Source organism: Beta vulgaris, chromosome 5, assembly GCF_026745355.1.
Source record: "Beta vulgaris subsp. vulgaris cultivar EL10 chromosome 5, EL10.2, whole genome shotgun sequence".
Lineage (NCBI taxonomy): Eukaryota > Viridiplantae > Streptophyta > Magnoliopsida > Caryophyllales > Amaranthaceae > Beta > Beta vulgaris.
In genome coordinates, this window is record NC_079206.1 from 24,970,582 (window position 1) to 24,993,302 (window position 22,721).

The following is a 22,721-nucleotide window of genomic DNA, read 5'->3' on the forward strand; positions in this document are numbered from 1 at the left end:
TAAGTTAGTAAACCGAACTTTTACATAATGATCATTAGGAGGCAAAATTATTTCTAAGAACAATTACATTGGTGATGGTTGATCCATCATTCATTATCAAGACACCAAATCCAGTTGGAATATGTTAAGAAACAAAACAATCGTAAATCAATGTTCGTTAAAAAATTAAAACCAAACCATAACAACAAGTATAAAAACTGACATTGTTCCTTCCTCTTCCTCTTCCTCGACCTCGACCCGTTGCAGCAGCAGCACCATTGGCAGCTTCACCCCTCCCACCAGCAGCTTCACCCCTCCCACCAGCAACTTGCACCTCTACCACCACCAGCTCTACCTCTGCCACCCCTTGATCCTCTACCTCCTCTGATCATTCTGCCACCCCTTCCAAGTGTTGTGGGTTGTGCAGATGTTGTGAAGTGGCTGGCTTGTTGTGTGTTGCTTGTTCTGTGGTTGCTTGTTGTTGTTGACAATCAGCCCAGGCCTTCCCCTTGGTCTCTTGCTCTGACTTACTCCCACACTCACAGCAGAATCTCTATTTGGACACCTCCTTATTATGGCCCTTAGTTTTACATATGGTACATGTCATCTCAATACCACGCCTACTCATCTTCCCAGAGTATTTAGGATCTTCAAAAGGGTCCTTAATTCTGTTTTTCCTAGGCCTACCAGGTCCAATTTTAATTGGGGGTCTAGTGGAAGTGAAACCTTTGGCCAATGTCTCTCACCCTCACATGGTGGAATGGAACCTGCATATGCCTTGAGATACACCTCTCTTTTGTAGCATTCATGGACAAACTCCTCTGCTTCTTTATGACAGAAAAAAATGGCAGCAACAGCATGACAACAAGGGTAACCACACAAATCCCATCTCCTACATGTGCATGTTCTTGCCTCTAAATCAACTATCAAACTGTCCAGTTGGTGATTCACTTGGAATAGAGTTTCAGTAGATGGTAGCACATCACAAAAAGCAGCCTTGATTTTTTCTTTTTCAAGCTTTGTTTTGATTCTAGGGCAAATGAGGGAAGCAGACTTCTCCATTTCTTGCTTTTTTTTAACCAATCTTTGCATCAAAGATGCCCTAATATCCTCTAGCATATAGATGACATGTTTTGTCCTAGCATTTATGATCCAACCATTGAAAGTTTCTGCTAGATTGCTAGTAACTATGTCAGCTTTAGTGCTAGTGCTCATAAATGCCCTACAAAACAGTTTGGGATTGTATGCTTTGAAACTATGTGCAGCCTCATCACTCACTTTGGCTAGATTATCTAATGCATCATTATAATCTGCCTCATTGTATGCCTTTACTATACTCCAAAACAATAGTTTCATCTCATCCCCCTATAACTCTTATGCCACAGAGCAAAAATGTGCCTAGCACAATGTCTATGTTCAGCTTTGGGGAACACTAATGCAACACCATTTATGATAGACTGATAGATAAACATGCCAAAAAAATATAAAACATAAATCAGTTCCATCATTCATTATTGATTAGATGTTGATGCTTGACTACTTAGTTACTTAGTTTAATGATAAATCAAAACATATGTAATATAATAACCTACTTATCTACTGTGACAGTAAATAAAAAACAGAAATTAGTTCATACCTGATGCTCATCACTCACAATTGTAGGCCATCACCATCTCCAAGTGCCAAACTCCTTTGCAACTGTCTGAAGAACCACTCCAGCTAAGGTTGTTTTCACCTTCCACAATAGCCCAAGCTATTGGATACATCTGATCATTTCCATCCCTTCCCAGCTGACATCAATTGCCCCCCAAGAAACGTCTTTAAAAAACAAGCATCAACACAAAATATCTTCCTACATCCTTCCTTCCATCCCCTTTGTAGACCCTCATAACACACATATAACCTCTGAAAAACAGGAGGTTGTTTCTTCACACTTGGATCAGTGTACAACTCCAAATGAGTTCCTGGACTAGAAGCTTTTACAGCTTCTAAATACCTCCCAATCTTCATATAATGCTCTTGCATAGAGCCATGAAGAAGCTTATGTGCAAGGTACTTAACCTTGTATGCAACATCCCTTTTAATCACAATCCTATATGCTCTCCTAACAGTTTCTACAATTTCTTTAGCAGGCCAATGTGGTCTACTCTTGAATACCTCTATAAACTGTTGTGCCAACCAACTTGACTTTAGTTGGTGATTCCTCTCCATTGTCCTATTACAACTATGCTCACTCTTAACCATTTTCACCAAGTATGTTGCTCTCCTAGTATCCCAAGAAGCATATAGCTTAAATGGACATCCCTCTACACAAACAACTCCAAGTCTTTCTAGCCTATTTTTGTTACTTGAAATATACTTTAAATTTCTGCCTTGAAGTATACCATACTTTGAAACAGCTTTCCTAAATGCAGCCCTACTAGGAAATCTTTGACCTACTTTCCAATTGAATTTGGAAAAATCAGCATCTTCACTAACCAACATTCCCCTAGCACTTCTCCTTTCATCCTTAGTTCTTTCATCACCACTTTATGGTGGTGTATGGATGTCATCATCTGTACCTTCAGCATCACTACCAACCTCCCTATGTTCACTTCTCCTTACTGCCTCAATACTGCACCCTAACCTCCCCTCTGCAGCCTCTTCCTGTAATTGTTTAGCTATCTGCTCTAACTTAGAATTAGTTCCCCTAACTTTGTTCAAAGCCTCAGTGTACTCCTCATCACTGTTTTCACCATCTTCAAATTCAAATTCAAATTCACCTTCTAATTCTTCATCCAATCCAACCTCTGTATACTTCTCCAATTCTTTTTCATTTAAATCTTCATCACTACCCTCACCCTCTGATGGTTCATACTCATCTTCACCATCTTCATTATGTTCCTCTAAATCTGAAAGCCCTTGCTCAGCAAAGAATTCATCCCAATTGAGATTTTCATCACTCCTAGGATCTAACCACTCATAGTCATCTGGAACTTTGCTTCTAATGAAAGTGGATTTTGTTGTTGACTGGGAAGGGGCAGATTTAGGGTTATCAGTTGTTTCAGTGTGTTGCACAGGTTTTTTTGGTTTCTTTTGGTTTTCTGATTGTTGTGTTGGTTGGGATGGGGTAGGTGTAGGTTGATGTGGGTGGGTTGAGATAAACGTTTCAACTGGGGGAGGTATTTGTGCTTTAAAAGGTGATGTTGTGGAAGAATCTTTTGGAAAGCTATCCTCTCTTTGTCAAACAGTTAGTAATTCAACACTAACTCCACGTGGACTCCTTCTAGGTGGACCCCTCCTCACAGGTAACTTGTCCCTTGACTTTTTGGGTGTTTGACTTGATTTAAGAAGGCTATTGGATTCTTGTGTATTAGGCATCTGAGTGTGGGAAATAGGTGTATTAGTTTGTTCAAGATGAATCTTAGTTTGTGAAGTTGGGTTTTCAATGTGGAAGTGGGCTTTCAATGTGGGAAGGTGGGTTTTCATCTTCTTTGACTGGGTTTTCACTCTCAATTGATGGACCTTCTAATGCTAGTGGAATGTTAGGCAAAGTTTCAGGATTATCTACACCATGTAACACATACATATCAACACACCTATGCTTCAAAACAAGAGCAATTAGATCTCTAACCTCATTATCACCAAAAGTCTGCCTCAACCCATTATCAAGAGTTGTACCAGGTATCAAATAATACACAACATCAATCTTCTTATAACCCCCACATTCCTGAGCTAACTCCTTTAACCAAAACCAACATAATTCATCTGAATCTACAGGAAAGGTTCTACCTTCTCCTCCTAAATAAACAGTCCCTTTACTAGTTTTCTTAAACATACTCCCATGCCAAAACCTAAGTGTACCAAGTGTTGATTCCATATCATATCAGGAAGCGCATGCAAAAAATTCAAACCCATAACCTATTTTAATGAAAATAATATCAACAGAAACATACATGCAATTAGGGCATATTCAAACACTTTTTAACAAATTATAGGGCAACACATTATCAAAAGATGCGATCTTTAACATAAATTTGGAAATTTAAATCGCGGATTTGAAAATTTACATACCTAACTAAGATGAGGGAGCTTTCAATTTTTTCTGGGCACTTTGAATTCCACGAACTTCAATGATGGACCTTGATGTTTTCTGGGCACTTTGAATTCCACGAACAGTTGCAGAGATTTTTGGTGAAGATAAGCTTGGGCAACAATGGAGGTTTCGCGTTTATTTGGAGAAGAAGATGTTTAGAGGTTGGGGATAAGTTGAAAGGACAAAGTGATTTTGGGGGGGAAAGTAACTGGCATCCTTTTTTTTTTTTACCTATTGAACAGGTTGTAGGTCTTAGGTACCATTGAGAGAATATTAATGTCAAAGGTGGGATTATAGCTGGATTAAATGAAGGTGGTACCATTGGTGGAAGACCGGCCAAAGGTCGGATTATTCTTATCAATTTTTTCTATAAGTTATAAGATTATTTAAGTTAATTGTCTTTACGTGAAATGCATTTTTAAACTAAAAACATCTAATTCAATTGAAACAAGTTGTTATCTGACGAAATCAATGAATTTATCATTGCAAGTCGGTAAGCTAATTCAATGTAATGCTACACTATAAGTTCACTTAAATAAATATAATCAAACTATTAGTTAATTAAGTTATAGATTGGTAAAATAAGTAACGCTATAAAGAGTCTGATTAAAATTAAGAAACTCAATTCACAGCTTTAATTTAATAATAAGAATAATAGTTATACTATGCCAATTAATAAATGGTAGTTGTACTTAAATAATACTAAAATAATTCCAATAAAGATAATCAAAATTATAAATCATAAATTATAATAAATTAATATTTTTTTGACTAATTACTAAAGATGTAAGTTACTAAACCAACACAATTACTAAAGATTATAATAATATAAGATTATCAATCCATATGTGCTAGATTATTCTATTTTTCTATTTGCTAAAGAATGATATCATGAATCATGAATCATGAATTAGAACGGGAATTTTCTCTCTCTAAGCTTTTCTCTCGGTGCAAATTAACATGTGTAGTGACCTGCCATGGCTAGGAAAACTCGAGCTAAAGTCAATTCCAAAACCTCTATAATTCTCAGTGAAATGGTCCTTGTGAGATTCACATCCATTGAGAACAGAGACAAGGTTTTGATGGGTGGATCGCAATTTTTTGATAAAAAACCTTTGATGATCAAGGTCTGGTCACCAGATATGGATCTCTCTAAGGAGGTGTTGGATATTGTTCCACTGTGGATTCAATTGCACAAATTAGACATCAAAGACTGGGGTGAACGAAGCCTTTTTAAGATTGCTGGTCAAATTTGGAAGCCAATAAAGACTGATCAAACAACACAAAAAAGGGAGAGGCTGACTTTTGCTAGAAATTTGGTGGAGGCCAGTTTTAGTAAGGTGTTTCCTCATCAAATTTCTTTCCTGAATGAGAGAAATGAAGTGGTTCAATTGGATTTGATTTATGATTGGAAACCTGAAAATTGTGAAGTTTGCAAGTCATTTGGGCATGTTGTAGAAAACTGTAGAAAGGTCAAAAGTAGGCAAACCTGGAGACAGAAAAAACAAAATGTTCCTAATGTGCCTGGTCCAAGTAGGCAGCAGCAAGAGCCTCAGGTGGATAGAGATGGATTTCGATTGGTGCATAATTCAACAAAAAAGTCCCCACAAAGAGCTGCTGAAGTGAGTACTAGCAATATATTTCAGATACTAGCAGAGGAGGAAGTTACAATTGGAAACATTGTGTGTGAAATTGTTGATTCAAAGGCTGTAAGGGGTGAGAACCCTCCAGTTCCTGATGAGTAAGGTGTTATGCTGGAATGTAAGAGGCTTGAACAGTCTAGCTAAGCAAAGAGTAGTTAAGAATTTCATTCATAACTATTCAGCTGTACTGGTCAGTCTCTTGGAGACAAGGGTAAAGGTCAGTAATATGGAAAACCTTTATCTTAATGTTTGTCCTGGTTGGTGTTTCAAGTCTAATTCCCATTGTCATAAAGGAGGGAGGATTGTGTTAGCCTAGAATCCTAATTTTTTCCAAGTGTGTATAATTAAATAATGCACCAGTCAGCTTATTCATTGTCTCATCAAGCCTAGAAATGGTGGGGAGTTTTATGGAACGTTTCTGTATGTCTTTAATGATGCTGGTAGTAGGAAATAATTAGGGTGTGATTTAAAACATTTGAAGGAGGATACCGTTGCTTGGGTGTGATGGGAGACTTCAACTGTGTCCTTCACATTGAAGACAGATTGGGGTCCCCTAAAGTAGTGAATTCAGGGAGTTTAAGGAGTATGTTGATCAGTGTAATATGGAAGATATGAAAGTAACAATATGCTAGCTTTTATACCTGGAACACTAAACAAGGTGAGGGTGATTGAATTTTTTCAAAAATTGACAGAGTCATGTGTAATTTTGAGTGGGGGAGATGTACCCTCACACTGAAACAAAATTCCTTCATGAGGGGGATTTTGATCATATCCCTATGATCCTAATCTCTCATCCTGCTCCTCATATAGGGAAAAAACCTTTCACGTATTTTCCAATGTGGAAATCTGTTGCAAATTTTGATGCAACAGTGGCTAGAAGTTGGAATGACATTATCAATGGCAATCCTATGTTTAAGTTGGTGGAGAAGATGAAAAGGTTGAAAGTTGTGTTGAGGCAACCGAACAAAGAAGGATACTCTAATTTGCAAGCTAAGGAGATTCAAGCATCACAAGTGCTGAAAAGGTGTCAAGAACAACTTCATCAGCATCCTGAGAATCTTGATTTAAGGAGACAGGGGAGTAATGCTGCTAGACATCACAAAATTGCTCATGAGACATACATGGAATTCCTTAAACAGAAAGCTAAATGTGCATGGCTAAAGGATGGGGATAGTAATTCAAAGCTTTTTCATCGAAGCATCAAGAAAAGGAAGTGCAGAATAATGTGTTTGGCATTCATAATGGTGCTAGTGTTCGGGTTGATCAACCAAATCAAGTGACTCAGTCCTTCCTTGAATACTGCCGGCAACTGTAAGGGACAAGCAAGAATGACAGAAGAAGTGTTAGAAGGAGCATTGTAGGTAGAGGTCCACTGATTACTGCCCATCATTGTGAACACCTTCTGAGGCCAGTGAATTGGGAGGAGGTGAAGAATGCTCTATGGTCCATTCCTGAAGATAAGGCTCTAGGGCCTGATGGATTTGGGAGTCAATTCTGTAAGGATTGTTGGCACATTGTGGGAGGTGATGTGGTGGCAGCTGTGGTGGATTTTTTTAGTCATGATAGATTCCTCAATGAGGTAAACTCCACCACTATAACCCTCATTCCTAAAGTGTTATACCCTAATAATGTGGGGGATTACAGACCCATAACTTGTTGCAATGTCATCTATTAATGCATTACAAAAGTGCTATGCAATAGATTGAGAGATGTTTTATCTGATATTATCATGGAGAATCAAGGAGCATTTGTGCATAGTAGATACATTATGCATAACATAATGATTTGTTAGGACCTTGTGAGATTTTATGGCAGAGCTAAGACTAGTCCTGGGTGTATGCTTAAAATTGACACGAGGAAAGCATATGACATAATTGAATGGGATTTTGCTGAAGGAAATGTTAGAGAATTTGGGATTTCCTTCCAGATTTATTGGGTATATTATGACATGTGTTACTTCCCCTTGGTGTTCCTTTATGCATGGGTATCTATACTAATATATTAAAAGGCATGCTTAAGCCAGAAACGGTGCCACGTGGCGCTCTCCCTAAGGGGGTTTACTCCATGTAATCCACAACAATAAAAAAAACTAGAAATTGCATAGTGTAAGGTTTGATCCCGAACCTCAAGAATATACACTAAAGTCTTAACCACTAGACCAAATAATATTTAGTGTTATCATCGTAAATTATAATATTAATAAATGAAAATTTTCCTTGCCCAGGGCGTAGCCCGGGCCTAATAACTAGTTTCTTAGACCCTTAAAAAGTTGGAAGTTGAGCACTGTTCATTTCTACAGTGTTCTGAGTCACGTTTGGCTGAAATCCACTGTTCATAAGCAAACAACGATCTGAGCCATCCATCATCATTCACTCTCAACCACACGATTATTGTTCTCCTTTCTTCTGCCTCTCCTCTTTCTTCTCTCTCTGTCTTTTCATCTGGTTTCACTCCACACAACAAGGTTTTTCTCTCCTCTTTCTCATCGTTTCTCTATCTCTCTCAAAACCACAATTCAATTTCATCGGCATCAACAATCGCCAAGAAGCATTTTTCGACTGGAATGTAATTGGGCTTTGAGGAAACCATACGTATTCTCATGATTTCACAGATTGGGGTAAGATTAGCTTTTTCTTGGCAATTTTGTAAGATGAATTTATTTTTTTGCTTTTGTTGGTTCTTGTTTAATATGATATTGCAGCAAGATCAGCCCACTAAGTTTTAAAATTCTTTTTGTTTTCTTTCTCTTCATTTTTTCAGTTTTATGTGTTGAATTTTATGAAATTTAAGTGTTTCTAAAGCTTCAGATCCCCACTGATGTTTTCCCTACACTTTGTCATCAAATTGCCTTATCTCGATGTCAGGAATATTGAGGAAAATGTTTTTGAGAATCGAACTCTGTCGACGAGAATGGAACTCGAATTTCCCAAAAGTCGAAGGTATGTTTACGATTATTTCTTCATACAAGCTTTAAGATTGATCACATGTCTTCTTCACACAAATTTGAGTTAGATATCAAAAATTTATAAGCTTTAGATCCACTGCTGTTTTTAAATTTTGTGAAATTTAACTGAATCCCCTCATTTGATACAATTGTACTCACAATTAGGTAAAAAATGAGTGTGGTGGGATTTGATATTCTAATTTCTTTCTGCGTTGTCATCTATGCTAGATTAATTCCTTGCTTTATATCAATTTGGGTAAAGCATCAAATGTTGTTTGCTTTTTTTTGAATTAGGTTTAATTTACTCGAGTTTCTCGAATTTTGCATTTTTTTCCCTCTAAATTTCGAGTAATTTGGGATTTCTGTTTTGTGTTTAATTTGCGTTTAATTTGCTCGATTTTCTGTTGTTGATGTTGAAGTTCTATGTTTAAGCTAGGGTTTTTGATTTTTATATTTTTACCTTTTGAAGTCTTTATCGATTTTTTTTACGATTTCATGGTTGGGGTTCGTGGGCTCGGGTCTTGATTTTTTTTTTAGGGTGTGTTTGATCTGCGAAAAAATCTGAATTTTGCAGATTCTTGAACAAATCTAGGGCTGCATTTTGCCGATTTCTTGAACAAATCTAGGGCAACATATATCATGTAAGCATTTCTAAATGATATTTTTGTTGTACTCTTCATGTCTTGCCACACATTTTCATATTTTGACCTTGTGTTTTAGATTGAGGAGAAGCGCATTTTCATATAGTACATTTCTAAATGATATTTTCGTTGGTTGGTTCTTTACACGAGTCATGGTCTGAGAAGAAAGTTCTAGATCCGCAAGGCCCCTTTCTTCAGAAGTGCAATAAGATATTTGTTTTATCCTGTGTTATTGCAGTCTCAGTAGATCCTTTGTTTTTTTACACCCCCGTGATCAATAATAATAAAGAGTGCCTGGATTTAGACCATAAGTTGGAGATTACGGCTAGCGTTTTGCGAACCTCCACTGATATCTTTTACTTGCTTCATATTATCCTCCAATTTCGCACTGGATTTATTGCTCCATCTTCTCAGGTCTTTGGTAGAGGGGTTTTAGTCGAAGATGCAAAAGCAATTGCAAAAAGATATCTCTTCCTACTCCTGGATTGACGTTCTTGCTGTACTTCCCTTACCACAGGTATGCAGGATTTCTTTACAATGCAGATTACTGTTGTAAATTTCACTATCACTATTATAATTGACCTTATAGTTAATCCTAAATGAAGTTTAGTTTGCCTTACTAAATTCTGTTCTGAGCTTTTTGCATCTGGTGAATATAGCTTTTTGTATTATCTTCTGCTGTAGTGGTGTGTACTTAAATTATACTTCGACTGAGTACTTAAAGTCCTAGAACTGCCTTATGTAAAGTGATTTGCCTGGATTATTACTAATAACATATATATACACTGGATTATGTAAAGTGATTTGCCTTTTTTTTCTTTAAATTCTGGTTTTGAGAGATTTTGATGGGCTTGATTCTAGCCTCTCTCGGGCTTGAAGGTGTAGGCTTTATCATATATATAGTTCTTGTAATTCTTATGATTGATCGTACAATTTTGTTTTGTGATTACAAAAACTTGAGCGTATCCTTTTGTGATAGCACTAACCTTTTGCGATTTTGTAATTCATATGAACTCAAGCTCCCAAGTTTTGTGATATAGTTTTGTGATTTATATGAACTCAAGTTTTTCGTATTATCCCTGCAATTCAATTTAATATTCATATTATTGCAGTTTTGGGTTTTTATTTCCTTCCTTTGAAAATTATCCCTCCATGTTGTGTTTAGGTGATTCTGAGCCTGTGAAAGTGTTCGAGGGGACTGCAAATCTAGAAAACAATCAAATTATTAATAACCGATGTGATCCCTTGGAGAAATGGTTGGTTCTGATCGGAATTGCTCTTGGATCCCTTAAGGTATGCTTTTGCCTAATTTCCATAGTTAACTGCAATTATTGATGATGGTATATGAGAGTTTACATAATGAATATGGTGGAGCATTGTTCTTTCTCTGTCTTTGCATCTGATTCCCTCCACACACCAACAATTTCTCTTTCCTCTTTAATAATCTTTTCTTCTTTATCTTAATTTTTGAACTTCTATTATTTCGTTGTTACTTTTCATTTACTTTGCCAATCATAGTTGGTCTATTTGTCCTATTAGCTGATTTACTCTCTGAATAGGTGGATTAAAGAAGGCACTTGAACACTTAAAAGCTACCTTCTTATTTGCTTAGAGAGGTGGTGGATCATTTTTGGGTGGGTGTACAAACTACAAAGTTCTCTAGCTTTTGGAGGTATGTTTATTGTTGATTTCTAAATGAGTGCAACTTTTCTTTTCCGTCCATAGCATGCTTGATGCTTATGTGAATTCTCTTGATTACTTATTTACAACACGGTAAGTTGGGGATCAAGAAAGAAGTGGAAATCTATCTACATCTGAGATTGAGCTAACAATAGCCTTTAGTGTTTAAAATGGCATACTTTGGTGTTCGCAAGTAATTAGAGCGACGTTTAGGGATACATTATGTTGGAATTTTGTTATACTTGTATTAGATAGAAATTGGACCCTAGATAATAATAAGATCAATAATCTACTCAGTCTATCTTTTCTGTTTACTTTTATCTGCTTCCTAGCATAATTACTTAATCAAATACAACTATACCTTCTGTTAGCATTAAATGGGTAGTTGAAGGCCTGGATCAATGTTATATAAGTTGTGGTATTAGAATGGATATGAGAATGTAATTGCTACATGATCTTGTCGAATAGTCCACAAGTACACCACTTTCATGTGCCAATCCACCTTTTTAAATCTTAGTTAGCGGGAGACTTAGTGAGTTGGGACACTCTCAGAGATGGATGGCACTTGTAAGCTTTTCATTGCAAAGTTAAAAGGTAAAAAGAAGTAAGAAAATATTGTTACAATTGTTTGGACCTCTTATTCTTCCTGCCAAAGTGTTGTTTTTCCTTATTTTGGGTATGTTTTGCACTTTTGCTCTTCTTTCTGTCTTTTTCTTCCTTTCTTTCAGTTTTGCTTTTGCCTTTTCCTTGCACTTAGCATCCCTTCTCTTTTCCAAAGCTGTTCATGATATGTAATTCTCTCATTTTCTCTCTCTCATTTGTTAGCCATCTCTTCTGTGGATCTTCATCAATTGCTTCCTCTTATTTAGCTTCTTTTCTAGACTTCGTTCCACCACTTGACTTCCTCTGCAGTTGGCAATCGAATTTTGAGGGCTTAGATTTCAATTTGCCTGGTGTTCTCTAATGATTTATATGAGTTCTGGTTATTTGCAGTTAATTGATTGTTCTGGATTGGATACCTTATATTTGTGATTGAATACCTTATTTTATAGAGGTATTGTTACTTTATGTATTTAGGAGATAGTAAGTATAATCTAGACTCCGTTCCACCACGCATTTGACTTCCTCTGCAGTTGGCGATCGAATTTTGAGGGCTTAGATTTCAATTGGTCTGGTGTTCTCCAATGATTTATATGAGTTCTGGTTATTTGTAGTTAATTGATTGTTCTGGATTGGATATCTTATATTTGTTGACAATGAGGACACGAAGCTTGCTGCGGCTGCAGCATGGAAAAGTGTAACCTCTGCATGAAACACACGAGAGATTGAGGTTAGTGCTAAGCTCGTGATAAGGTTGTTTTGATCACGTCATCATTTCTATTTATTTTATATTTGATTATCTTTGTAGGAATCCCTCGATTACACATATATTGGTATCAAGTTTCTATCATGACTTGAAAAGTTGAGCACTGTTCATTTCTACAGTGTTCTGAGTCACGTTTGGCTGAAATCCACTGTTCATAAGCAAACAACGATCTGAGCCATCCATCATCATTCACTCTCAACCACACGATTATTGTTCTCCTTTCTTCTGCCCTCTCCTCTTTCTTCTCTCTCTGTCTTTTCATCTGGTTTCACTCCACACAACAAGGTTTCTCTCTCCTCTTTCTCATCGTTTCTCTATCTCTCTCAAAACCACAATTCAATTTCATCGGCATCAACAATCGCCAAGAAGCATTTTTCGACTGGAATGTAATTGGGCTTTGAGGAAACCATACGTATTCTCATGATTTCACAGATTGGGGTAAGATTAGCTTTTTTGGCAATTTTGTAAGATGAATTTATTTTTTGCTTTTGTTGGTTCTTGTTTAATATGATATTGCAGCAAGATCAGCCCACTAAGTTTTAAAATTCTTTTTGTTTTCTTTCTCTTCATTTTTTCAGTTTTATGTGTTGAATTTTATGAAATTTAAGTGTTTCTAAAGCTTCAGATCCCCATTGATGTTTTCCCTACACTTTGTCATCAAATTGCCTTATCTCGATGTCAGGAATATTGAGGAAAATGTTTTTGAGAATCGAACTATGTCGACGAGAATGGAACTCGAATTTCCCAAAAGTCGAAGGTATGTTTACGATTATTTCTTCATACAAGCTTTAAGATTGATCACATGTCTTCTTCACACAAATTTGAGTTAGATATCAAAAATTTATAAGCTTTAGATCCACTGCTGTTTTTAAATTTTGTGAAATTTAACTGAATCCCCTCATTTGATACAATTGTACTCACAATTAGGTATAAAAATGAGTGTGGTGGGATTTGATATTCTAATTTCTTTCTGCGTTGTCATCTATACTAGATTAATTCCTTGCTTTATATCAATTTGGGTAAAGCATCAAATGTTGTTTGCTTTTTTTTTGAATTAGGTTTAATTTACTCGAGTTTCTCGAATTTTGCATTTTTTTCCCTCTAAATTTCAAGTAATTTGGGATTTCTGTTTTGTGTTTAATTTGCGTTTAATTTGCTCGATTTTCTGTTGTTGATGTTGAAGTTCTATGTTTAAGCTAGGGTTTTTGATTTTTATATTTTTACCTTTTGAAGTCTTTAGCGATTTTTTTTTACGATTTCATGGTTGGGGTTCGTGGGCTCGGGTCTTGATTTTTTTTTTAGGGTGTGTTTGATCTGCGAAAAATCTGAATTTTGCAGATTCTTGAACAAATCTAGGGCTGCATTTTGCCGATTTCTTGAACAAATCTAGGGCAACATATATCATGTAAGCATTTCTAAATGATATTTTTGTTGTACTCTTCATGTCTTGCCACACATTTTCATATTTTGACCTTGTGTTTTAGATTGAGGAGAAGCGCATTTTCATATAGTACATTTCTAAATGATATTTTCGTTGGTTGGTTCTTTACACGAGTCATGGTCTGAGAAGAAAGTTCTAGATCCGCAAGGCCCCTTTCTTCAGAAGTGCAATAAGATATTTGTTTTATCCTGTGTTATTGCAGTCTCAGTAGATCCTTTGTTTTTTACACCCCCGTGATCAATAATAATAAAGAGTGCCTGGATTTAGACCATAAGTTGGAGATTACGGCTAGCGTTTTGCGAACCTCCACTGATATCTTTTACTTGCTTCATATTATCCTCCAATTTCGCACTGGATTTATTGCTCCATCTTCTCAGGTCTTTGGTAGAGGGGTTTTAGTCGAAGATGCAAAAGCAATTGCAAAAAGATATCTCTTCCTACTCCTGGATTGACGTTCTTGCTGTACTTCCCTTACCACAGGTATGCAGGATTTCTTTACAATGCAGATTACTGTTGTAAATTTCACTATCACTATTATAATTGACCTTATAGTTAATCCTAAATGAAGTTTAGTTTGCCTTACTAAATTCTGTTCTGAGCTTTTTGCATCTGGTGAATATAGCTTTCTGTATTATCTTCTGCTGTAGTGGTGTGTACTTAAATTATACTTCGACTGAGTACTTAAAGTCCTAGAACTGCCTTATGTAAAGTGATTTGCCTGGATTATTACTAATAACATATATATACACTGGATTATGTAAAGTGATTTGCCTTTTTTTCTTTAAATTCTGGTTTTGAGAGATTTTGATGGGCTTGATTCTAGCCTCTCTCGGGCTTGAAGGTGTAGGCTTTATCATATATATAGTTCTTGTAATTCTTATGATTGATCGTACAATTTTGTTTTGTGATTACAAGAACTTGAGCGTATCCTTTTGTGATAGCACTAACCTTTTGCGATTTTGTAATTCATATGAACTCAAGCTCCCAAGTTTTGTGATATAGTTTTGTGATTCATATGAACTCAAGTTTTTCGTATTATCCCTGCAATTCAATTTAATATTCATATTATTGCAGTTTTGGGTTTTTATTTCCTTCCTTTGAAAATTATCCCTGCATGTTGTGTTTAGGTGATTCTGAGCCTGTGAAAGTGTTCGAGGGGACTGCAAATCTAGAAACAATCAAATTATTAATAACCGATGTGATCCCTTGGAGAAATGGTTGGTTCTGATCGGAATTGCTCTTGGATCCCTTAAGGTATGCTTTTGCCTAATTTCCATAGTTTTCTGCAATTATTGATGATGGTATATGAGAGTTTACATAATGAATATGGTGGAGCATTGTTCTTTCTCTGTCTTTGCATCTGATTCCCTCCACACACCAACAATTTCTCTTTCCTCTTTAATGTTCTTTTCTTCTTTATCTTAATTTTTGAACTTCTATTATTTCGTTGTTACTTTTCATTTACTTTGCCAATCATAGTTGGTCTATTTGTCCTATTAGCTGATTTACTCTCTGAATAGGTGGATTAAAGAAGGCACTTGAACACTTAAAAGCTACCTTCTTATTTGCTTAGAGAGGTGGTGGATCATTTTTGGGTGGGTGTACAAACTACAAAGTTCTCTAGCTTTTGGAGGTAGGTTTATTGTTGATTTCTAAATGAGTGCAACTTTTCTTTTCCGTCCATAGCATGCTTGATGCTTCTGTGAATTCTCTTGATTACTTATTTACAACACGGTAAGTTGGGGATCAAGAAAGAAGTGGAAATCTATCTACATCTGAGATTGAGCTAACAATAGCCTTTAGTGTTTAAAATGGCATACTTTGGTGTTCGCAAGTAATTAGAGCGACGTTTAGGGATACATTATGTTGGAATTTTGTTTACTTGTATTAGATAGAAATTGGACCCTAGATAATAATAAGATCAATAATCTACTCAGTCTATCTTTTCTGTTTACTTTTATCTGCTTCCTAGCATAATTACTTAATCAAATACAACTATACCTTCTGTTAGCATTAAATGGGTAGTTGAAGGCCTGGATCAATGTTATATAAGTTGTGGTATTAGAATGGATATGAGAATGTAATTGCTACATGATCTTGTCGAATAGTCTACAAGTACACCACTTTCATGTGCCAATCCACCTTTTTAAATCTTAGTTAGCGGGAGACTTAGTGAGTTGGGACACTCTCAGAGATGGATGGCACTTGTAAGCTTTTCATTGCAAAGTTAAAAGGTAAAAAGAAGTAAGAAAATATTGTTACGATTGTTTGGACCTCTTATTCTTCCTGCCAAAGTGTTGTTTTTCCTTATTTTGGGTATGTTTTGCACTTTTGCTCTTCTTTCTGTCTTTTTCTTCCTTTCTTTCAGTTTTGCTTTTGCCTTTTTCTTGCACTTAGCATTCCTTCTCTTTTCCAAAGCTGTTCATGATATGTAATTCTCTCATTTTCTCTCTCTCATTTGTTAGCCATCTCTTCTGTGGATCTTCATCAATTGCTTCCTCTTATTTAGCTTCTTTTCTAGACTTCGTTCCACCACTTGACTTCCTCTGCAGTTGGCAATCGAATTTTGAGGGCTTAGATTTCAATTTGCCTGGTGTTCTCTAATGATTTATATGAGTTCTGGTTATTTGCAGTTAATTGATTGTTCTGGATTGGATACCTTATATTTGTGATTGAATACCTTATTTTATAGAGGTATTGTTACTTTATGTATTTAGGAGATAGTAAGTATAATCTAGACTCCGTTCCACCACGCATTTGACTTCCTCTGCAGTTGGCGATCGAATTTTGAGGGCTTAGATTTCAATTGGTCTGGTGTTCTCCAATGATTTATATGAGTTCTGGTTATTTGTAGTTAATTGATTGTTCTGGATTGGATATCTTATATTTGTTGACAATGAGGACACGAAGCTTGCTGCGGCTGCAGCAAGGAAAAGTGTAACCTCTGCATGAAACACACGAGAGATTGAGGTTAGTGCTAAGCTCGTGATAAGGTTGTTTTGATCACGTCATCATTTCTATTTGTTTTATATTTGATTATCTTTGTAGGAATCCCTCGATTACACATATATTGGTATCAAGTTTCTATCATGACTTGAAAATTAGAAAATCATGATTGTATAATTGTGTGTTGTTAAAATGTTTTTAAGGGATAGTAAGGAAATAATAAAATCGAAAATAAAACAGCAAGACGTGTCTTACATGTCGTGACACTCCACGAGAATGTTGATGTACCGTGCTTTAGGTAGCACTGCTGTGGATGAGCATTTTGAAACTTCGTGAGCTTTCACCTATTCTTGTTGTAGTATAGAGTATGGAGGCTGAGTCACTAAAAATGAATATTCACAATTTATTTTTTCTTTTGCAGTAGTAATTTTGTGACAGGGTTCTAGAAGATGGGCTAGGATTAGATTTTCCGATTAGGTCAGCAACTGAAGCATGCTTTCTTTACTTTCTTAGATTCTAGCTTTTGCGCCTATAAAATATGTTGAGATTTAAAAATTATATTGAGTAGTTAAAATATATATTAGATTTTCCGATTAGGTTAGCAACTGAACTCATGAATATAAAATATGTTGAGATTTAAAATATATATTCCAGATTTTGTGTTAAAGAACAGTTTTATTGCCGGATTTTCCTTGGATGCTTGAAATCCTTTGTCAAGCAGTGGCTAATTTAATTTATAATCTAAATCCTTTAGTCGTTCTGTTTTCTTTTTGGGTTGACCTTTTGATTCACTATATGTTTCTATTGGTTCTTGATGCCTCTTCAAGGAGAGGAACACTCTAGGGTTAGTTTCATTCTCTCTCTTCCTTTCTGTTTTAGTTTCTTAGCTTGGTAGTTCTTAGTACATTGGAGATTGTAACATTATGAATTAATATGTCAACCACAAACATGCAACTAAACCTGCAATATATGCACTTGGTTGATCTCAGGCAGTCGGTATTAGCATTCGATTCTCATCATGATCGATCGAGGTCCTACAGTAGTGCCTGGAGAATAGGGATGGCTTAGCTTAGAGAGCTAGCTTTGTCGGTCGGTGGTGCAGGGTTGTTGGCTCAAAGCTTCAGGTGGCTTAGTGGTAATGATGGGAAGGTGATAGGAATATAGGATAAGCTTAGTTGATTTCCCGTCACAAATGGTAAAGTTCTTATATAATATTTTTTTTCCCCTTTGTCTTTAATCTGTTTTACTCTTCTTTACCTATGTTATTGCTTGGCTGGGTTTATATTCATGAGTTCTTGAAAATTTCCTGCATCCTTATAAGATCAGTAACATATAACATGTTGAAAATAGAGAAGAGGTAAAGAGGTTGTCAAAGTTCTCAAGATCATGTTTATATTTTCCCTTTTGTCTTTGATTTGTTTTACTCTTCTTTACCTATCTTATTGCTTGGCTGGTTTTATATTCATAGTTCTTGAAAATTTCCTGCATCGTTATAAGATCAGTAACATATAACAAGTTGAAAATAGAGAAGAGGTAAAGAGGTTGTCAAAGTTCTCGAGATCATGTTTATATTTTCCCTTTTGTCTTTATTCTGTTTTACTCTTCTTTACCTATCTTACTGCTTGGTTGGGTTTATATTCCTGAGTTCTTGAAAATTTCCTGCAACGTTATAAGATCAGTAATATATAACAAGTTGAAAATAGAGAAGAGGTAAAGAGGTTGTCAAAGTTTTCAAGATCATGTTTATATTTTCCCTTTTGTCTTTGATCTGTTTTACTCTGTTTTACCTATCTTATTGCTTGGCTGGGTTTATACTCATGAGTTCTTGAAAATTTCCTGCATCGTTATAAGATGAGTAACATATAACATGTTGAAAATAGAGAAGAGGTAAAGAGGTTGTCAAAGTTCTCAAGATCATGTTTATATAATAATATAGGCTCTTGATCGTAATGTTCATAGTCTTAGACACTGCTATAGCTCAGAATGTATATGAGATATTTATTTTCTTTCCATGTTTCTAGCTAGGGTTTGTTTTGAAAATGGAGATGTGATGGTTATAAAGAGGCTATTAAAGTTCTCCTGATAATTTTTCTTTTTAGATTTGTTTCTTGGGTAACATAACTTATGTATCTGTCTTTTTAGCACTGAGATTGAGTACTTCTGACTACTGGCTAAAATAGAAAATATACATACAACTATTACAAGCAATACCAGAAAAGGGCTAAGCATGTATTAAGTGATGATTGTCAACCTAGAAGGTACCTAAACGAACACGGAGTCTGCTATATTCTCCTCAGCATATATCATATCCCCTCTAGCTAGAATCTTTTGTTGTGTCTACAAATTAATTACGAGGTTGATTTAACTTCTTAGTCGCGAAGTTATTTGAAAGGTCGATACATATCTGCAGCTCTGCATATGCCATTCTGGTTTATTGATATCGACACTTCTGCTTATGCCATTGTAGTTTGTACCATTATAGTGTGTAGTTTTGTTATATAGTTGTAGCGCCTTTTGCGGAGGGAAAGAAGAGTCGAGTTGTTATAGGGATGTGTAGCCTCGAATAAGTCCTATGCTTGTCCAATTTGTTTATGTGAAATATATTTGCTACTATCGTCAGTAATGGTGTTTATGGTGCTTGGTCCTCTCATCTCTTGTGCAGCATCACTTCTATTACCTGAATTTGAAGTTGCTTTTTCAGATATTACACTATGCTTGTGTGCTTTAGTGAGACTTTAATGAGAAACTCATAATTTACAACTGTTGTATTTCCAACTCGACTTTAATGTCAATGAGGTGATTAACCTCCAGGGAAAAAGAAAAAATTGACTCCCTTTAATCGGAAATTGATTTTTGTTGTTATGATTCAGTAAATTCTTCCAGTTTTTGCTCCTTTTTTTTTCAAAATCTGGTGTTCTTTCTATTTCTAGCTGTAATTAACTTCCTTTTTTTGCCTAATTTTGTTAGCTTTTTAGATCTGAAATGTGTCCATTGATGTCAGGTATTTTTATTTTTTTTGCTTTCTTTTCTTTCGATACGTGTTGTGAAATTAAATTGGTTCTTTATTTTGTTACCTTACTTACATTTAATTCAAATCATCATCGTTTGTTTCCAATTTTTCTTCAGGTATAGCATATTTTAAATTTTTTTTCATTATGCTTTTGCGCTCCTCTTTGCTTGCTGTCCTCACTCCTCTGCTGATTTATTAAACCCTCCAACATGTCGCACAAATTATGTGTTGCAAGATCCTTTCTCTAAGCAAGAGGTTAGGTTTCTCTCGCTAAATCTCCTTTTTCTCATGCAGGGATTGAAATTAACAAATCGATTTTATTATTTGTTTAAAATTTTGGATTGAAATCATGTAACTCTACTTTCTTATTTTTCCTTATAACTACTTTAAATATGGTAATTGTTTAGCGAAGGATTTTTAGTGGGTTCTCTGTCAACTATTGGACTGGTATTTCTTTTATAATTTAGCCCTTGCCCTTGTAAATATATTTAGGATGTGCTTGATATCTCATAGCCAAAGCTTTGTGTCCATTAGTTGATTGCATCACTAAGGAGCTGTTAGTGTCTCAGTACACATTGCACACTATGCACAGGATCATACCAGACTTAGTGATGGCCACAAAAAAAGTAGTACCTCTTATCTTACTAGATGAGAGGTCTTTTAAGCTTCAACTCTGTTAGTAAACTACAAAGTGAGGGAGAATATCTTTTTTATGCTTATTGCAATATATGTTACATGTGCAAATCTATGATTGATTCTTCTTTTTCATCGTGCATCTATTCATTTCTCTTTATCACAGGTTATGCATTTTGACGCTGAAAAAGAAATGATGTCGTAATGTGCTGCTCTACTTGGGAAGTTTATTGCTGCTTGGTGAGCCAAACATAGATACCTTGGTTTGGTAACTTCTAGGAACCTGAAGTTTGTGATTATATGTCTGAAACATTGTTGTTTGGATGGATACACAAACTAGAACCAAATCTTTTCGTCTTAAAATGTGTGGCAAACACAGTCCATATTTTGCTTGCTTTGTTCCCTAAGACCAATCTAATTGGACATGTTGGTTCAAAAAATGTTGGGTATATATTCAGATTTAGGGTTTAAATTGAAATCATCTGAAAGGCGTTGCTATACAACTATATGGAGCTCAAAAGCATAGTGAATTGTGCGAGTCCAGTGTGTATATGCTTGCAAGAACTGATGTGCTCAGGCAGGGCTATTGTCCACCGGTGATGTCCATGTGTTGCACAGAGAAGAGGAAAGTGAGGGTGGAGAGAGAGACAGATGGAGCATGTACTTTCTGAGTTGGCCTTTGGCACATAAAACTAAAATTCATCCCATGTGATAACCTTGTTCTTTGTTCTTTTGACTGCACAATTGCTCTCTTACCCATACATATAACATCATAAGTCATAACCCAAGTACCTAATAAACTATTGTAGGAACTAGCCTTTTCATGGGCTAACATTACATGGAAATTAAATATGTATGAGTGTCTCTACTTTCAACGTTTGCTCAAATTATAGGTTTGTACAAATTCTTTATAACAAAAACCAAACGCAGGTAATCCAATATACCTTCAAAAGCAAGTCATTTCCAAGTAGCATTGATTTTTCAGAGCACCGGAAATAGAAGGCTACTCCATCAGGAAGCTTCATAAGAAATTTCTTTGTTGCACAAAGTGATGAAAAAAAGGCGCAAACAAATGGCGTAATCTAATAGTTTGAACATAACCTAACTCATAAACTTAACCACCCCCTTCCACTTTCTCTATAATCCTCCTCATTAGTGCAGCGCTCTAGAAATATACGGTTGCAGCAAAACAATTTCAATTCAGGGTAAGTTATCCATCTCTCCTTGAATGTATCTCTTGATTATCTACTTTAATCAATGTTCATTTAATATATCAGTAGTGGTTGTTTTACATTTGGTGAAAATTTTGTAGGTGATAGCTTTGGTACCGTATTGGTGATTTAGGTCTCCAGCGATGAAATTCTTGTGGATTTCTCTCTCTGAGGTAACTCTCCAGTTTGTGGTTCTGTCCCTCCTCCAAGCCCTCGAGAGGTAGAATTTCAGGTAAATTCATGTGTGAAATTGAGATTCTTTTGAGTTATTTTGATGTATTATCTAATTTTTTTTTTTTGAAGGAGTATTGTCTATCATATTGTGATTGTAATAATTAAGCTTTTATTACAGTGGGTTAATACGAAAGCTATTCTGTTCCAAAGTTGACTTCTTAGCCTTTTAGGGTCTTGTGATTTTAAAATTTGGTATTTTAAGATTCCTATTTCGTGATTCATTGATGCCTGGCCTTAAATTGGATTGATTTTAGGATTTTTCTTGAATGTTATTTGTATACAAGAGGTCTGCTTTGTGATTTCTATCTTTCTTCTATTCTGCATTAGTGCTTAATAGATTCAGAATTTTTTGCAGTCTTGAGAAAACATTATGAAAAATTCCTTGTAAAAGAAATGTGATAACTATTTATTCATTCAATTCTAAACCACAGCTTATTTCCTTATTCAGCACATTACTATGTTTATTTTTACTTATTGACTTGTGTCCTCCGTCTAGGTTGCTTGTTTACTTTAGTACATGAAAGTGATCAAAACCATGGATTTTATGGAGATAGTTTTGTGCATATACTATGTGCTAACATAGGTGCATTACACAGGTCTTCCCTTTTCTTTTCGCCTCTTTTTTTGCACCAACAATGTTCCTGGCTAACTTAAAGCTGCTTGACGCATCGTCACTTCAATTGAGCTCAGAGATTATCGTGGAAAAGTGGAATTTGAACGTTCTAATATTTGCACTTGTATTTTGAAGTTTTTTTTTATTCCAATCTTATTCTTACTGCCACTGTATGTGAATGTAAGGTGTTTTACTTTACTATGAAAGACGATTATCAGCGTATCGAGTTTAAGCCTGGTGATGAAAGGAAATCTATGCTGAGGATATTATGCAGACCTAAAGGTCCGCTATATGTTTTTTTATTT

At 35.6% G+C, this 22,721-nt stretch overlaps 2 protein-coding genes and 2 long non-coding RNA genes across 8 annotated transcripts; 3 read left to right on the forward strand and 1 right to left on the reverse strand.

The window, feature by feature from the left end:
- Positions 1 to 603: 603 nt before the first annotated feature.
- LOC104893349 (uncharacterized) lies at positions 604 to 2,463 on the reverse strand. The gene is made up of 3 exons (XM_057394666.1): positions 1,876 to 2,463; positions 1,650 to 1,769; positions 604 to 1,344 (listed from the first exon to the last, which is right to left on the reverse strand). The coding sequence occupies exons 1-3, from the start codon at positions 2,461 to 2,463 to the stop codon at positions 604 to 606; spliced, it is 1,449 nt and encodes a 482-aa protein (XP_057250649.1).
- A 2,568-nt stretch (positions 2,464 to 5,031) lies between these two features.
- LOC104893350 (uncharacterized) lies at positions 5,032 to 5,799 on the forward strand. Its single transcript, XM_010679446.1, has one exon. The coding sequence runs from the start codon at positions 5,032 to 5,034 to the stop codon at positions 5,797 to 5,799; it is 768 nt and encodes a 255-aa protein (XP_010677748.1).
- A 3,489-nt stretch (positions 5,800 to 9,288) lies between these two features.
- On the forward strand, positions 9,289 to 12,385 carry LOC130591585 (uncharacterized). Its single transcript, XR_008969413.1, has 3 exons — positions 9,289 to 9,799; positions 10,842 to 10,954; positions 12,177 to 12,385. It is a non-coding gene; the product is annotated as an uncharacterized LOC130591585 (long non-coding RNA).
- A 1,178-nt stretch (positions 12,386 to 13,563) lies between these two features.
- On the forward strand, positions 13,564 to 22,718 carry LOC104898515 (uncharacterized). Of its 5 annotated transcripts, XR_007274404.2 has the most exons (7): positions 13,564 to 13,733; positions 14,147 to 14,249; positions 15,290 to 15,402; positions 17,705 to 17,910; positions 21,289 to 21,563; positions 21,671 to 21,801; positions 22,400 to 22,718. It is a non-coding gene; the product is annotated as an uncharacterized LOC104898515 (long non-coding RNA). The 5 variants fall into 5 exon arrangements; XR_008969414.1 differs by lacking the exon at positions 17,705 to 17,910; XR_007274409.2 differs by lacking the exon at positions 15,290 to 15,402 and having other exon boundaries at positions 13,569 to 13,733.
- Positions 22,719 to 22,721: the final 3 nt, after the last annotated feature.